This window comes from Corylus avellana, chromosome 4 (genome assembly GCF_965113065.1).
Source record: "Corylus avellana chromosome 4, dhCorAvel1.hap1.2, whole genome shotgun sequence".
Lineage (NCBI taxonomy): Eukaryota > Viridiplantae > Streptophyta > Magnoliopsida > Fagales > Betulaceae > Corylus > Corylus avellana.
Window position 1 is genome coordinate 9,547,437 of NC_142493.1, and position 17,123 is coordinate 9,564,559.

The following is a 17,123-nucleotide window of genomic DNA, read 5'->3' on the forward strand; positions in this document are numbered from 1 at the left end:
TTCATTTCTTCATTACTCATTAATCATTTTAATAAAAGTGGAGTTCAAATCATTCTAAAATGTAATTGTAACGAACTAGGTGATAAGCACCAAATGTTACACATTCAAACACCTTAACTCACATATGTTAATTCTTTAGCACTATTATCTATTTGATTTACTTCATGTTTTAGTGTTTTCAGGTTTTTAATAAAGATGCAAGAAATTCCAATGATTTTGAGCTTAAAGCACACTTTGAGTAGACCTAGAAGATGTGGTTAAGCCTAACCAAACATAGTAAATGACCTATATGATGTGGTTAAATTTAATCAAATCAAGAAAATGATTAAATCGGAATTTCTTTAATTGGAGTTGAAATCGGATTAGATTAAATTTCGGATTCTGCATATGTTTCAGTATTTTAATTATAAATTTCAGCTCAAGTATTGGATTGACGTGAAACTAACGGACTTGGAAAGCTAACTCAAAATAATACAAATCATTGTGAAATAATATTTTCCTAGTTCAGATGTTTGATGTAACAAAATTCCCGCAATATAAGGACGAAAATTTGGACGAATCCTATTATGATTTCTACTAGTATTTCTTCCTAATTGGACTAGGAGATTGAAGCACAATTTTTCTGAAATTTTTAAGGCTTTCAAGATTTTTTTTACTCCCTATACACCTCTAAGCCTTGAAGAGAAGGTGTCCTTAGTTTTAGACAGAAAATATCTTCTTGAAGGTTTGAAGAGTTGAAGAGAATATGAACATGACACGAGGCCATTTTAGCACCACCATGAGCAGCTAAATTCATTATAAGGTGTTGATGTAGCCCTTTCTAAGTAACAATGATTTAATTTATTTTTAATTTGGGGATTTTCTATATGCATGATGGTTGTATAACTTAGAGATTTGGTTTTAATGTTTATATTCAATCATTATAAAATTCTTCTTTTGTCTTATAAAACTTTTTATCTTGATTGAACTCAATCCTTCATATTTTTTGTGATTATATGAATGATTGTTATACAACAGTTTTAACTTACACATGATCAAGAGGGTTTGATAGGCCATGCCTAGGGAAGGTGGATTACTATACACCCTAACTTAGTGTAATTTAAGTAGACAATTCATATGACAAGCAGATGAGTTATGCTTATCCATTGATTGTGTGTAACTGATTAAGCGATTTGATAGTCCATACCTAGGGAATACGGATCGTACCGCATCTAGAGGTTAAGCAGACGGTCTATGCCAACCGAAGATAGATTATACTTATTTCTTAATTATGATATTTTATTGACTACTTAAGTGAGACGAGCCATATATCATGCATAATATAAATTTTCCTTGTTAATTTATGATTGACCATTGTTATGGGGTTAGCGGTGAAATCAACCCCTTATTTTTTTTTTCTCTTATAATTACTATCTATCTTTACTTTTATGTATTTATTTTTAGAAAAAAAAAAAAATCAACTTTCTTTAAATTGAGTTGCTTTCAATTTTGACAAGCTTAATAACAACGCATGTGTAGTCCTTGAGGTTCGACACCTTCAATATAACCCTATCCCACAAGGATTCATTTGATTGCGAGTGATTATTTTTATTATTGATATTTGCACACAAAAAGACCACATCACTAGAAAACAACATTAGCCACACCTACGCTTCACTCTAAAATAACTAATCAATTTGGAGTTTTCTTAGAATTCCTTATAAATCATAGTGTTATCTAGTAACTAAGCAATGTGAGACTTAATACTTATAAATATCTTTATAAACTACCTACTCTATTTGGACTACACCTCATCTTCCTAATATGAGAGCGTAGTGTTACAAATTCACTCTCTTAAATTCCTAACATCCTCGTCCGGGCTACGTCATGTAGTGTTCCAATACCACATGACTTGGTGTTATTAGGTGGCTTTGATACAATTTGTAATGAACTAAGAAAAAGCTAGCCACATTTGCACCATCAACCCAAAATGACTAGTCAATTTGGAGCTTCCTTAAAATTCCTTATAAATCCTAATTTTACCTAATAATTACGCAATATGAGATTTAGTACTCATAACTATCTTTATAAACCACTAACTCTATATGTGGGCTACTCCTCATTTTCCCCATTTGGAACCAAAATGAAGTGTTACAAATAGTATCAGAGCCACCTAGTAATACCAGGCCATGTGTATTAGGAAATTTATCCTATTTTCGAGGATGGCGTGCTTCACTAATGCTCTTGTGGCATTTTTTCTTCTCCTACACGGCAGCCCACACTTACTCGTGTGCGGTTTTATGCTTGTCTTATTGCACTATCATAACAAACAAAAGACTTTTTTTATAGAAGTCCTAGGTCGGCTACTTTTCCAAATACAAGACAAACAAGAGGAAGGTGAAAAGAAATCCAATACAAAAACGATTGGAGACCTAAAACAAATAAGACAAGGAAGCAATGCCCCACACACTACTTGGTGGGTGAAAGTCACCCTAAGTCTATAATGTGGAACTAGAGCATTGCATGAGGTGGCCCAAACGAGGACGTCAGGAGTTTAAGAAATAGAGTTTGTAATGAACCAAAAAAAACGCTAGCCTCATCTGCGCTATCACCTCAAAATGACTAGTCAACTTGGAGCTTCCATAAAATTTCTTATAAAACTCAGTTTCACCTACTAATTAGGTAATGTGGGACTTAGCGCTCATGACTATCTTTATAAACTATACACTCTATGTAGGCTACTCCTCATCTTTCCAATATAAGACTGAAGTGTTACAAACTCCATCTCTTAAGCTCCTGACGTCCTCATTAGGACTAGATCATGCAGTGCTACAGTATGAGATAACCTGGCATTACTATGTGGCTTTGATACCATTTATAACAAACTATGAAAAAACGCTAGATATCACCTTAAAAAAACTAGTCAACCTCTATTTTATATTTGATATATGATAAAGATTGGTACATGAGGTGTTCTTCCTGTGTAGGCTATGTACATTATTACACAAAATTCAAATTCCTGTAAGGAATCTAGGTAATTGAATTTTGTGAGGCCTTGAGAGGAAGGAGCTCATGTGTCGACATTGAGTACATGAGGTGCTGGTGTTATTTTGTAGTTTGGATTTACCCACGAGCTTTTTCGTTTAGGACTAAAGTCTATGAATTTAAACAATGATTAGCATTTACCGATACAATTTTATGTAATATTTCATCATTATAAGTGAAATATCAGCGTACTGTTTTGTGTGTTTGTTTTTTCCTCGAATACAAGATACTTTGAGTATATCATGAACTTTAGTAAATGGAGCTATTATGATTTTTAGTCGAAATAGGCCCTGAAAAAGGGGAGGGGGGGAGGAAAAATACATCTAAAATAAGCCCCAAAAAAGGTTCAATTAAAGCTCAACACCCAAAAATATGCCCAAAAAGCCCAAATTTAAAAGTGATTATGCAGTGCGATTATAACTTTAAAGAAGCGCTACCCCCCCACCCCCCCCCCCAAGAAAGAGCGGTTGGAGTTATAAAAATAAAGTAACCAACTAAGGCAGTTTCGGTTAGCAACGATAACTGCCAACTGAAATCACATTTTCACCCCTAATCACAATAATCCTCGGATCTAGGGTAGAAACTCAGACACACCACTGCTGGCCGTGTCAATAACCGTTTGCCACATATTTCTTTCACAAAAGATTCATAAGAGTTAGCAATGTTGGCCATGTCATACAATTATAGAATGAAGGAAGAAGAAGACTTCAATGCTTTTAGTTTTTTCGACCAAAATGGTGCGTGTAACTTAAAAAGATGTGTTGCGTTTTTCTGTTTCTATTTTTTAATACCAAATGCTTCGTTTAATATTGCGGTTCATTCAATGATTTACTTTTTGGTTATAAACGGGCCAGACTTCAAGTATAAATGCATGTGTTTTCAGTTTTTTTTTTTTTTTTTTTTTTTTTTTTTTTTTTTTTTTTTTCTCTTTTTAGCACTCGGTTTTCTAATGAAAAATGGTAGAAGTCACTTTTGTGTCACTCTGAAAATGATATTACTTCTAAAATTAACGTTGAGCTTGTAATTAATTATTATTAAATTTTGATCAAATAATAATTTTAAAAGTCACTTCATTCCTAAAGTGATATAAAAGAAAAACAAAAGTGACTTATAGATTTACTCATTTTCTAATACTATGATAGAGTTTGTCAAAAATAAATAAATAAATAAATAAATAAATCACTATGAGAGCTGATCAGAAGTTCGACACGTGTTAAAGTTAGTGGTGAATTCCTAACCCTCAAGTCATCTTCTCTCAGCTCTCTAAGAAAAAAGCTTTTTCGAAACAAAAGCCATGGAAGCTTCCCGACCCATTGCTCCTAACTCTTTTTTATTATTATTATTTTTTAATTGAATTGGGGAAAGGGTACCATTCATTCAGGGGTGTACCTTTATATTTTACTTTTCGTCCTTCAAATTACCTTTTCGCTCCTCAAATGACAAGTTGAAGTCTACTCTTAAATCAAATTCTTTCTTAATCTATGATCACATGACTTTTCACACTACATAAAAAAGTGAAAATATTGAAAAGTCAAATATATAACAATAAAATTACATTTCTTTTCAGACGCATAAGCCTCTTGTGCTTATGAAAAGAAATGTAGTAACAAAGATTTTTTTTTTTTACCCGTAGTATTAAAATAACTTATAAATATAAAACGGCTAAAAAAAAAAAAAAAAAGATAAATAACTTATAAATATAAAATGGCTAATTAAAAAAAAAAAAAAAACTTATCTTTCACACAAGTTTTATAGTAAATTCTTTTTTTTTTTTTTTTTTTTTTTTTTTTGTATGAAACAAGTTTTTCTCAGGAGAAACTAGCACAAGATTTGGGGGCCTAAATCCCCCAAATATTTAAAATACCCATCAAAAAAAATATTTTTTATGAGGTAGGCCGGTCTCCAAAAATTAATTTTATCCCCCTCAATTTTATTTTTTTATTTCGTCCCCCCTCACTCAAAGTTCTCATTTAGCGGACATTTATAAACACTAATATTTTACGCCTCTTTTGTTTTTTTTTTTTTTTTTCTCTTTCTTTTCTTTTTAGTTATATATTTCTTGTCTATTTTTTTTTTTAAAAAAAAAAAAAAATCTACCATTAAATTTGTAAAACCTATACATGAATCCCACAGATTCAATGATGGATAAAACATAAAAACCAAACATTTTTCTATTTTTAATTAATTTTTGTTCAAATTTAGATTTTTTTTTTTTTTATTCATTCATAACAAAAAATAAAATAAAAATAATTTGACCCCCTTCAACCAAAATCCTAGCTCCGCCACAAATGTAAATCACAGTGAAAGTATCACCAAATTATTCACTGTAAAAATCATGTCATCATACTTAGAAAATTAGGGCTCATAACATTGAATGAGAAAGCATTCATGATATTATAAAAAGGCACATTTCATATCGAGATACTCATGCTTGAAAATCATGATTTAGGGTACACGTACGAATTTACTCATCTAGTGCGTAGTAAGTAAGCCTCGACGTAATTTACTTATCTATTGAGTTCGCAAAAATCTACTTCCGAATTTCTATTTAGCAGAGTTTCTGCTTCAAATCAAAAGCAAGTTAGAATAAACATGGCTGAAAGTAAGTCTAAAATCAGTTTTGGCTACGTAGTATTATGCTGTATTTATGTTCTAAAACAAATACTAGTGCATGGGATTCTTCAACTGAATTTCAAGAGGGAAAAAAGCAGTCAATAACCTTTGACTAATATATGAAATTCGTTAACTAATTAGGTTTAATTAGTTGGATAATATTCCCCGTTATTTTCTGAAAAAGAAGTTTAGCTTAGATATTAAAGAGTTTAGTGTAGTGTACATACATAAAGCTAATTATGTACTCTCAGGTCTCACCATTAGAGTCCCCAAGAGGTAGCTTAATCGACTGGAACTACGCCTAATGAAGCAAAGGTCACTAGTTCGAATCCTCCTCCCCTCTTTTGTACGGACATGTCAAAAAAAAAAAAAAAAAAAAAGGTCTCACCATTGGAGATATTTTGTAAATATTTTATTCTAGATATAAGTTAATTTATTGTGGATCGTATTGCACCAACAGAAAAGCAACATTTGTCCGGCAACACAAACAAAAGCTCGTGTGATTCGTCAACCTAATTACAGTGGGGACATAAGCTGTCATCTTCTGACAAATCGATGAAGTTTCCTTGATATTTCTTACTAGATCCACGTACATCAATTCTTCATATAAAATTTATGGTCTAAATAAATTTTGAGCAGCTTCATATCTCATATATATATATATATACTATTTGTCTAAATTATTAACAAGCGATTGTCATGATATCCGATCATCTATTTCACCTTATTTTAGTCTTTAGATAGAACAAATTGAGGATTTGTGGTAGGTTTTATTGTTCCACGAGAAAAACGTTGGTAGGACAGAAGGAACATTAATGATTTAAAATGTGAAAAACGAATCTAGACCACACACGTACGTCGAAAACGTTTGCCGTGTCAAATTTGAATTGTGAAACATAACCTCATAATTAAGTCATAAATACTCTCTGTATCTGTACCTCATAAAAAATAAAATAAATAAAATAAAATAAAAACTCTGTAGGTAGCATTTATTTAGCGTCACCTTTAAGTAGTGAGCTCGTCTGATCAGCTCTTTCCACACATAACCATACTTGCAAACAATTAACTGGCCGGCAATGGCTTCTCTTCATTATGAAGTAAACCAGAACCCAAGAGCTCCACGTTCTTCATCTTTAGAGGTGGAAACCATTGACATTCATCCGATGCCAGCGGCACTGGCAGGTAACAGAGGAGGAGTAAACGACGTCGTTAGAAGTGCTATGTCGGTGGAGAATGGTGTTTCCCTGACATGGGAAGATTTGTGGGTGACGGTTACAAACGGAAAGAGTGGTAGCAGATCAATACTCGCGGGTGTGTCTGGTTTTGCTCGACCAGGCGAGCTCTTGGCCATAATGGGTCCTTCTGGTTGTGGCAAGTCTACCCTCCTTGATGCTCTCGCAGGTAAAATTTTCAATTTAAAAAATAAAAATAAAAGGATATATAGAACTTCGCTCAACTAAATTTTCGAAACACCGTACAAAACGTACCTTTTATATGAATCGGATAAAGTTCCACAAACCAATCAAGTTCTTCACTTTTTGATAATACTGTAATGATAGTATAGTCAAAGTGCTACTTCCTTTTTCTTTTTGTCTGTTTTTTTTCTTTTGTGACGAAAACATAGCTGTAGACTATATATATATATATTATCGTGTGGGCTCTCACGAGCCAAATGGAGTAAAATCACTAGAAGATATAAAATCTTTGTTGGCTCGATCTATCTATCAATGATCAATAGTATGTGGTTTTTTGGGTGAGCAATTGATGATTAATTGTTAATTGTTTAGAGAAAAAAAAAAAAAGATTATTCAACAAAAATCTATGGACAAATGTATAACTCTTGTATTTTATGTTGCAGGGAGATTAGGCCCAAACATAAGGCAGTCAGGGGAAATTCTCATCAATGGCCATAAACAGGCGCTGGCTTTTGGGACCTCGGTAAGGGAAAAGAAAAAAGAGACAGGAATCTCCATTTTTAACTCCTTAGACCTATTCTTCACATGCAATAAATAGATTGACTTGATTTTAAGTAATTTTTAATGTCAGTCGCTAAAAAAATCAAAAGAAAAGTCACTTAAAGCACGTAATGTTAGTCGACCTAAAATTAGTGTGATAAATAAATTTAACGAGTATTATCAGTCTTATAGAAAATAATTGATTTAATCACTTAATTAATACTCTCACAAATGAGACTCAAATTCTCCTTTAATAAGCAAAACTCACAACAAATAAAATATTTAATTGAAATAAAGGTTAACTATAAATTCAGGATTTGAACAGATGACCTTTGATGTGATACCATATTAAATAACTAATTATCTCAAAAATTTAAACTTACAATTTAATCATTTAATTAATATCACTGAATTCTACTTAACAATAAAACTTAATTCTTCTTAACAATAAAACACTACTAATTACTTTAATTTCACCATGGTGGCCTTAGGCATACGTAACACAAGATGATATTCTGTTGTCAACATTAACGGTGAGAGAAGCCGTGCATTACTCAGCTCAGCTACAACTTCCAGACTCCATGTCAAAGTCAGAGAAAAGGGAGAGAGCTGATACCACAATCACAGAAATGGGGTTGCAGGATGCCATGAACACAAGAATTGGTGGGTGGGGAGCCAAAGGCATCAGCGGTGGGCAGAAGAGAAGAGTCAGCATTTGCATTGAGATCCTCACACGCCCCAAGCTTCTTTTCCTCGACGAGCCAACGAGTGGACTCGACAGTGCAGCATCATATTATGTGATGAGCAGAATTGCAAGCCTGGATCAAAGGGATGGAGTTGGAAGAACCGTAATTGCTTCCATCCATCAGCCCAGCAGTGAGGTCTTCCAGCTTTTCCACAATCTTTGCCTTCTGTCGTCTGGGAAAACAGTGTATTTTGGCCCTGCTTCTGCAGCGAATGAGGCAAGTATCTCTGCTTTTTGTGTATATATATATATATATATATATATATTGTTTAGAACAGTTTTCTGGTATCAAATGTTGGACCAATTCATATTTGCACAATTCTTATTGAGACAAGAGTTATTATAATAAATGATAAATTAATTTTATTGTTGTTAATGTAAAAGTATAAAAGATTAGTAAGGTTCATAGTCTTTATCTATAAATAAGACTATTGTACACAATAAAAAATATAAGGAAAAATTGTAACTATGAAAAGGTTTTAATGTATAGACGTAGGCAATAGCCGAACCAAGTTAATTCTATGAGTCTTTTTCTTGTTTTTATTTCTATTCTCTAAATTATAAGTTCTAATATTCCCGACAATATATTTGGTGTTGAAATATGCAACTAAACTTTCCCCTGTTTCAATTTAATGTAGTTTTTCGCCTCAAATGGCTTTCCCTGCCCGACTCTCCAAAATCCATCTGATCACTTTCTCAAAACCATAAACAAGGATTTTGAAAAGGTAAGTGAAATTTCAGAAAATTTTCAGTCTTACTGAAGTTCTTGTCATAAATCTAAGAAATTATTGTTTTGTTCTTTCAATTATATGCAGGATCTTGAGCAAGGTTTAGGTGGAAGAACACCCACAGAGGAAGCAATTGACACTCTTACAAAGTCATACAAATCATCTGAGGCGTACCAGGAAGTTCGAAGACAAGTAGCAGAAATATGTAAACAAGTAATGAAGCAGGCAATTAATCTCATGGTTTAATTTCCTTTTTCCAAAGAAAAAAAAAGAGAAAATGAAGACTGAAATTGACATCTCTGTTTCAGGATTGTGGAGCAGAGGAGAAGAAGAAGAGAAGGCACGCAGGGTTTATTACTCAGTGTGTGGTTCTTACGAGAAGGTCTTTTGTGAACATGTATCGTGATCTGGGCTACTACTGGCTGCGCATGGCTATCTATGTCACATTGTCTTTTGGCCTAGCCATCATTTTTTACGATCTTGGTTCTTCATATGGATCAATTCAGGTGATTTACTACTCGGTACAAAAGTTTAAGATAATAGGAAAGAGTAAATATAATCGATATTTTAATAGCATGATTGGAATTGCATTGAGTAATAGGGCTTTTAAAGTTCTGAAAAAAAAAAAAAATAATAATTTTAAGCTTTTCTCAATAGTGCGTTTTGACTATTTTTAGAAGCAGTGTGTTTGGACTTATTTAGTTATTAAAATTTTTATCAAACATTTTAGCTTTTTGTTTGGCACAACTTTATAAGTATTAAAAATATTTTTTACCGTAGCTAGCGTAGCCCTAAAGAGGGTCTAACAGTCCCTCACATTTGAGGGCATTGTGTATTCATAGACAAAAAAAAATGCAATTTTAAACTAAATCAGAAAAAATTGATTATTTGAAATTGCATTTTTTACAAATTGCGATCAAATCGCAGTTGATGATTTTTTTTTTTGTTTTTGAAAACGCACAATTTTAAAAGCTAAACTGAGATTTTAAAGCCAAATTGCAATTTTGTCAAATACTTAACTGTGTTTTTAAAAATCACGTTTTCAAATTGTACTTTTTAAAATTACAATCCTAAACAGACCCTAAGTGACGCCACCCAACACATAGAATATGTAATTGAAATTGATAGGAAAGAATAAACTTATTTATTTAAGCAATACTTTGGTTGAAGTTTCATTATTTACAAATTAGGATCACTTGAAAAGCTAAATTAATTACCTGCCAAAAAAAAAAACAAAAAGAAAAGCTAAATTAATTATTATACTTTTTTGAATTTTTCAGGCAAGAGGTTCACTGCTCATGTTTATAGCTTCGTTCCTAACTTTCATGACCATCGGTGGATTCCCTTCTTTTGTAGAGGAAATGAAGGTTTGTTGTGTTTTAGCATTGTTGAACTATTAATCAATTTTAAAGCAGGGAAAGCTTCACTTATAATATGAAGTGTCAAGAGTTTTACCATCCTAATTTCGAATTATCAAAATTTGTAATATTGGTATTTCAAGTTTCAGTCGTCTTTTATTTCATCATTTCGTTAGAATTTTCTGTAAAATCCTACTTTAGTGTCCCACGGCCTTGCCATCAGAAAATTTTAATCTTTTAAAAGTTTTACACAGGTATTTGTTAACCCTAAACTCTAAAAGGTAAGGATAAAATTAAAAGCGGCTAAAAACTATGGGATACAAACATTGAAAATTTTGATAATTCGAAATTATAATTGCAAAACACTTAACACTTTACCCAACAAGTAAAGTTTCCCCTAAATTTTACTTGCATATCATTTTATTTTGTGCAGGTATTTGGACGAGAAAGATTAAATGGGCATTATGGGACAAGTGCATTTGTAATCGGCAACACATTTTCTTCTGTTCCATACTTGTTACTGATTTCATTGATTCCCGGAGCAATTGCTTATTACCTTCCCGGACTTCAGAAAGGAGCTGAACACTTCATATACTTTGCTTGCGTGCTGTTTGCTTGCATGATGCTGGTGGAGAGCCTGATGATGATTGTTGCAAGCATCGTGCCTAATTTCCTCATGGGTATAATAACCGGCGCCGGAATTCAAGGGCTCATGATTTTAGCCGGCGGATTCTTCCGATTCCGAAATGATATTCCCAAGCCATTTTGGAGATATCCGTTCTACTACATTGCTTTCCACAAGTACGCCTACCAAGGGCTGTTCAAGAACGAGTTTGAAGGGCTAACTTTTCCGGGCAATCCCGCCGGAGGGCCACGCACGGTCACCGGTGAACAGATTTTGAGCGACACGTGGCAAATGGAAAGGGATTACTCAAAGTGGGTGGATCTTGGTGTGTTGTTAGGGATGGTAGTTTTGTATCGAATTTTGTTTTTGGTTTTCATTAAGATGAGTGAAAAGATTAAGCCTGTTTTAAGAGCTTTGGTGTCGGCGAGGACTCCCAAGCAAACTGCAACGGTCATGATCAATCCCTCTGCTACACCTTTACATGGGGAGAATCTGTAGAAGAACAATGTTGCAAGTGTAATATCAGAAAATAATGAGTAAATTATGAAATGAGTTTACTTTTATTTCTTAAGTAAATTGGCTATATTTGGAATGTGTTTGTTAAACTCTTTTTCTCCTGGACAACGTAGCGGGTGTGGATTGATGTAAAAAAATGTAAGAATATTTAATATAAAATAGTAAAAAAGTGGTAAGGAAAAGTAAAAAACAAAAATGTTTTTGTAATGATTTTTTAAATTAAAATAATAATAAAAAGTAAGAATGTTTTAATGTTAATTTTTTTATTTTTTTCAAAAAAAGTCAAATAATGTTGAGAGGAGGAGGACGGATTTAACAAACGGTACCTTGATACAAATGCCACATAGATCCCCTTATCCTCGGATTCTCTTGCTGTATATGAAGATGAGGCAGGGGATATTGAATTCTATTGTGGTGCTTGTGAGGAAGAAATTGAAGATCCATTCTTACCATTTATTATTGCAAGGACTATGGTTTTGTGGCTGAAATTTCTTGCGTCATCTCGGAGGTAATTGCTCATATATCAAATCCAGATAATTACTTTGTGAACATACATTGAAGTTGCTAAATTAACACTAAATATAATCTACTACAGACTAGCTAGTTTAAGACACAAATTCTATCTTCTTCTGTCTTTCTCAAAATATCTGTGCTGGTTTGGTTTCGTTCGGTACAAAACGCAACCAAAATCCAAAGGTTTTTATGTGCTCCATTGTTCTTGGAGAAGTGTTTGATATTACCCAATGTATACCAATTTTATAAGAATTAGTGGGGACAAATAAATTCTTAAGTGAAACGACTATGTAATATTCACTACAAGAAATTAGCTCTTTAGGGGCGACTTTAAGTCGCCCCTAAAGACCCTAAAGTGGACGCTGTTGGCAACAGCGTCCACTTTTCGACCCTAAAAGTGTCGACCCTAATAGTCCGACCCTAATGATCAAACGTCTGATCATCAGGGTCCACTTAAAAGTCGACCCTAATGATCACTTTTAGCGTCCACTTTATCGCCCCTAAAAGTCGCAATGTTTGGACCCTAAAGATGATGTAAACGGGAGCGAAAGTCGACCCTAATAGTCAAGCAATAGCGTCCACTTTTAATTAACCATTAGCGTCGACTTTATGGACCCTAATATCCCTTTTAAAAAAATAATAATAATAACTATTAGCGTCCAAATAAAAGTGGACGCTGATAGTTAAACCATTAAAAAAAAATTAATGGTCCTAAAAAATAAAAAAAAAAAACTAACTATCAGCGTCCACTTAGAGTCGACCCTAATGATGACTTTTAGCGTCCACTTTATCGACCCTAAAAGATACATGTGTTTGACTCTAAAGATGATGTACACAAAAGAATTAGTCGACGCTAATAGTTGACCATTAGCGTCCACAGTTGTGGACGCTAATGGTCCAAAAATATTAAAAAAAAATTGACTATCAGCGTCCACTTTGAAGTAGACGCTGATTAGTTGACCATTAGGGTCGACAATTGTCGACCCTAATGGTCCTTAAAAAAAAAAAAAAAAAAAAAACTGCGATCGATCGCACACTTGTGTGCGATCGATCGCATCATCAGTAGGTTTTCAAAATTTGGAGATCGATCGCACTTGGACTGAGATCGATCGCAATTTTCCGAAAACCTACTGATGCTGCGATCGATCGCACTCCAAGTGAGATCGATCGCAGCATCAGTAGGTTTTCGGAATTTGGAGATCGATCGCACTTGGAGTGAGATCGATCGCAATTTTCCGAAAACCTACTGATGCTGCGATCGATCGCACTCAAGTGCGATCGATCGCAGCATCAGTAGGTTTTCGAAATTTTGGGATCGATCGCACTCCCAAGTGCGATCGATCGCAGCATCAGTACGTTTTCTAATGATTTCCAGTTCAAGTGATTCTCAATTCACACAAAGAACATCAAAAAAGCAACTGACTAGTCTTAGCAAAAAGAGTCACTAATAGAGTAAGATCTTGATGGCTTAAAATATATCATATTTGTAACTCTGACAAATGACAACTAAAACGCCAAAGTGCAGTCCATTCTTATCCATGCAACACATATCAATGATGTTAAAAATTAGACTTTTAGTCAGCTCATTATTTATCAACCCACTTAACTTGTCTCAAGAGTCATGGAGAGATGAAGACCACATGAAATTAGTCAAAATACAACCACCAACCTCTTGTTGAATGTGGACACCGAAATCTCCAAATACAATGTTCCCAGACGCATCTTTAGCATTAGTTTTCTGAATAAAATTCTGCATCAAAAAACAATAACATACTGAATTTTACTCTTCATCTTGGGGAAAAATATAATGAAGAAGTTATAAGATCTATGCAATGCAATGAAATGAACACAGGCAGTTTTTCACAGTATTTCATGAAGCCAAAAAAGAACTGCACAATTAAAATCTCCTGATCAATTAATAGTATTCAACCCAAAAGCGAAAATATGAATTCCTTACGTAACTCACCTGCCGTGCTCCCTCTGCGACACAAATAACAGCCGAACCCTTTGTCTCAATCAGGTATTTCAGATGACTCAAAACACCATGAGGCCCGTGCAAATTAAAAGATACCTTAGATGTGCATATCAGTAGAATCAGTAACAGCTCACAAAGATAACTATCCAATTAATTGCTAGTAATAAGTACCTCATGAATCAAACATATGTCAATTTGTCCACTAGCTAGGGATGCATGCATAGCTATATATCTACTGCTACGGCCCATCAATTTGACAATGCCAACACCATGATAAGCATTGTGCGCCTAACAAGATTGAGGCCAAAAAAAAAAGTTCACTATGAAGAAACCAACACTAAAAGAATTCAGCAGGAAAACTTATCCGGAGAAACATAACTCCATGCATGGGCAAATAAAATGCACGTAGAGTACCTCTATAAGAAACATTGCATTTATGTTTAAGTACACAACAACATTCTTTGATGAATCAATTAATATATGAAATAATCAAACTAATCTAAATGCCCACAAGAAACATAACTCAAAATGACTAACCTCATCAAAATCATAAAAAATATGTGAGAACTGCCCCATTAACCAAACCTGTCAAGGGAGAAAACTATTAAATATATGTTTTACAATTCATGGGCAGCAAAATTCCAAAACCCAAAATAAAGTACTTATCTGCATTCTCTTCCTTGCCAATTCATCCTCATAAGCAATTTGAGTAATCTACCACAATGAACCAATATATAATATCAAAGACAATGAAAATGAAACCCAAAATGATAGAGAAAGAGATACTAAAAATGTGTTTCTTCATGAAATATATTAAAGCGAGAACCTGCTTGGGCGGTTTAACTTTCTTGTACTCTTGTCATCCTGCATACACTTAAAAATAAAATTTAGAAAGATATTATTACTCCCTTGCATTGTTTACTCAAAGTTCTTTAACCTTGATAACCATGTCAAGGGAGATTTACTAACTCAAAAGTTGTTGAACCAAAAATTTTGCGAATATCTTAATATAATATAAACCAAATAAAAAGTACCAACAGATATACATTACCAGACAGATCACGATCAACAAATAGTCAAATACACATTAGCAAATAGAAAGTACCAACAACTATCCAAATACATAGTATCAAAAAATATATCACAAATACATGCTATCAAAGAGTACATCCTAAATAAAGTTATTCCAAAGCTCCCTCAATTGTTGGCTTCACTTGATGCACCTCCAAGCAAGCTCCCTCCAGACCTAATAGAATAAAATTTCATATAATGATCAATAAGCTTTTTAACGATTACTTAGTATGTGTGTTTTTGTAAAATTAATGCATAGGTAAAGTTTCACTAACCCTCCAATACGTGACATTAAGAACTCACAGTGGCTTTTAATTTGTTCGTTTCCTCAACGTTGGCTTGCAAATTCTCTCTGTACTGATGAAGTTCAATTCTAGTCTGTTGAAGCTCGCTTTGAGTATCTTCTTGTCTTTTCCTACACTCATCGTGGTTGTCGAACTGGGTGAACGCTTAAGATGAAGTTCTTAAAGGGGTAGGAATAAGACCGCATCCCATTCCTCTAACGTGCCCAGTTCGTCGGCCCCCTAGTACTTGTGTGACTATTTCTTGCATTCGGTCATCCACACTTGTTCCCTCCACATTGCCTTCCTCTAAGCCCTCACTGGTTGTTAATTCTTGCATTTGAAGCTGCACAAGTCATAGTTGGCCTTAGTTTAACATATACTTCATGCAAGTTTACTATTCATGTTCTTCACTAATCAACTTAATGATCGGAGCGTAAACAATTACTTACATATAGACTTTTGCATTTGTCGTTCACAAACTGTTTATCCTTTTTTCTTGTATGGGTAACCTCATACAGTTCAACAGGATTAGGCTTCACTTTTGTTTCTTGTTCCTACACATAATACATATAATCAAAGTTTACACTAAATAACGTTACTTTCATTAAATTATGGTACGAGATACTTACCTTTTTGTAAATGACATTGACAAATGAACAAGTCCCAGCTGTGTGATTTGTTTCCAATTTGCTTCTGTTTAGGGTATTTCGTTCAGACTTTTTCTATGAAATTTGGAAAGAAAAAAAAAACACAATTATTCATAAAATGTCCTCAAGTGCATGCAAATTATATCAATTTGAATATTCTAATCAGTATAATAATATATATTTACCTTCCATTTACCGTCATCAAATGAGTCACATATTAGGTTCCACTGTTGAGGACCATACCCTGCTGGCACGTTTTCCCTCCCAATAGCCTTAGCCCTGGCAATCCCCTCATCATCGTCTTTATCAATGCCGTCAAAATATTTCTTGTAATGATCCCTATACAAGTTCGAACGAAGCCTAGCATATGCACGACCCAATTTATTTTCAACAGCTTTGATGTGCTCGTATCGTTCCATATTCAGTGCGAAGTTTGACTGATACATAATAGATAAGAAAACAATGGTAAAAAATGTGTCACATTAATTTTCCATACGAAACATATTATTAAACATTACATTGATATTCATACCTGAACATGAAACAACAACTTGCTCTTTTCTTCAGCTGGGACCTTTTTCCATTCACCGTGATGGAGTTCGCACATGTTACGAATAATCTCCCCAATCTTGCTTGCAAACCATGATGCATTCTCGCCTACAGGTGCCCGGTGTCTATTTGGGATGTTTAGCACTACGGGACCATGCTTAAGTACATGGTCACTCAACTTCTTACACTTGGCCTTACCCCTTACACTTCTGACAGACGTGGTAGCTGTTATGCAAAACATGGTAACGTAGTAAGTTATATTTGGAAAAGTATATTGTCAAATGTCTATAACAAACCAAAATAATACAAAAATAACAGTTCATAAATATAAAATTCATGAACTTACAAGATGCAGTAGGGGCGGCTCCCTGTGAATCCAATCCTGCCATTGAGTGAATAGGATTATTAGACTCATGCGAAGGATGCCCATCCACTGACTCGAGGAGGAGGGGGGGCGAGGGCGACACATGCATATCTGTATCACCAAACCCAGAATTGAGAGTCGGACTCTCATGCTCGT

At 34.0% G+C, this 17,123-nt stretch overlaps 2 protein-coding genes, 1 long non-coding RNA gene and 1 pseudogene across 3 annotated transcripts; 2 read left to right on the top strand and 2 right to left on the bottom strand.

Moving 5' to 3' along the window:
- The window catches only part of LOC132169510 (uncharacterized), a 78,763-nt pseudogene that overhangs the window by 22,775 nt on the left and 38,865 nt on the right, over positions 1-17,123 (top strand).
- Positions 6,629-11,614, top strand: LOC132176980 (ABC transporter G family member 1). Its single transcript, XM_059589156.2, has 8 exons — positions 6,629-7,038; positions 7,496-7,575; positions 8,084-8,554; positions 8,976-9,062; positions 9,153-9,278; positions 9,374-9,571; positions 10,346-10,432; positions 10,857-11,614. Exons 1-8 carry the CDS (start codon positions 6,714-6,716, stop codon positions 11,544-11,546), a joined length of 2,064 nt encoding a protein of 687 aa, XP_059445139.2. The 5' UTR covers positions 6,629-6,713; the 3' UTR covers positions 11,547-11,614.
- LOC148586257 (ATP-dependent 6-phosphofructokinase 5, chloroplastic-like) lies at positions 13,584-14,635 on the bottom strand. The gene is made up of 4 exons (XM_088515147.1): positions 14,590-14,635; positions 14,224-14,340; positions 14,044-14,148; positions 13,584-13,827 (listed from the first exon to the last, which is right to left on the bottom strand). Exons 1-4 carry the CDS (start codon positions 14,626-14,628, stop codon positions 13,690-13,692), a joined length of 399 nt encoding a protein of 132 aa, XP_088371273.1. The 5' UTR covers positions 14,629-14,635; the 3' UTR covers positions 13,584-13,689.
- Positions 15,634-16,109, bottom strand: LOC148586258 (uncharacterized). The gene is made up of 3 exons (XR_015911847.1): positions 16,037-16,109; positions 15,857-15,961; positions 15,634-15,750 (listed from the first exon to the last, which is right to left on the bottom strand). It is a non-coding gene; the product is annotated as an uncharacterized LOC148586258 (long non-coding RNA).

Excerpts from the sequence above, each read along its gene's own strand:
- LOC132176980 (XM_059589156.2), top strand. The coding sequence starts at position 6,714 with ATGGCTTCTCTTCATTATGAAGTAAACCAGAACCCAAGAGCTCCACGT. Across the intron at positions 7,576-8,083 it reads CGCTGGCTTTTGGGACCTCG|GCATACGTAACACAAGATGA; the intron begins GTAAGGGAAAAG and ends TGGTGGCCTTAG. Across the intron at positions 9,279-9,373 it reads TAGCAGAAATATGTAAACAA|GATTGTGGAGCAGAGGAGAA; the intron begins GTAATGAAGCAG and ends TCTCTGTTTCAG.
- LOC148586257 (XM_088515147.1), bottom strand. The coding sequence starts at position 14,628 with ATGGGGCAGTTCTCACATATTTTTTATGATTTTGATGAG. Across the intron at positions 14,149-14,223 it reads ACATATGTTTGATTCATGAG|GTATCTTTTAATTTGCACGG; the intron begins GTACTTATTACT and ends TGCACATCTAAG. Across the intron at positions 13,828-14,043 it reads TCGCAGAGGGAGCACGGCAG|AATTTTATTCAGAAAACTAA; the intron begins GTGAGTTACGTA and ends TTTTTGATGCAG.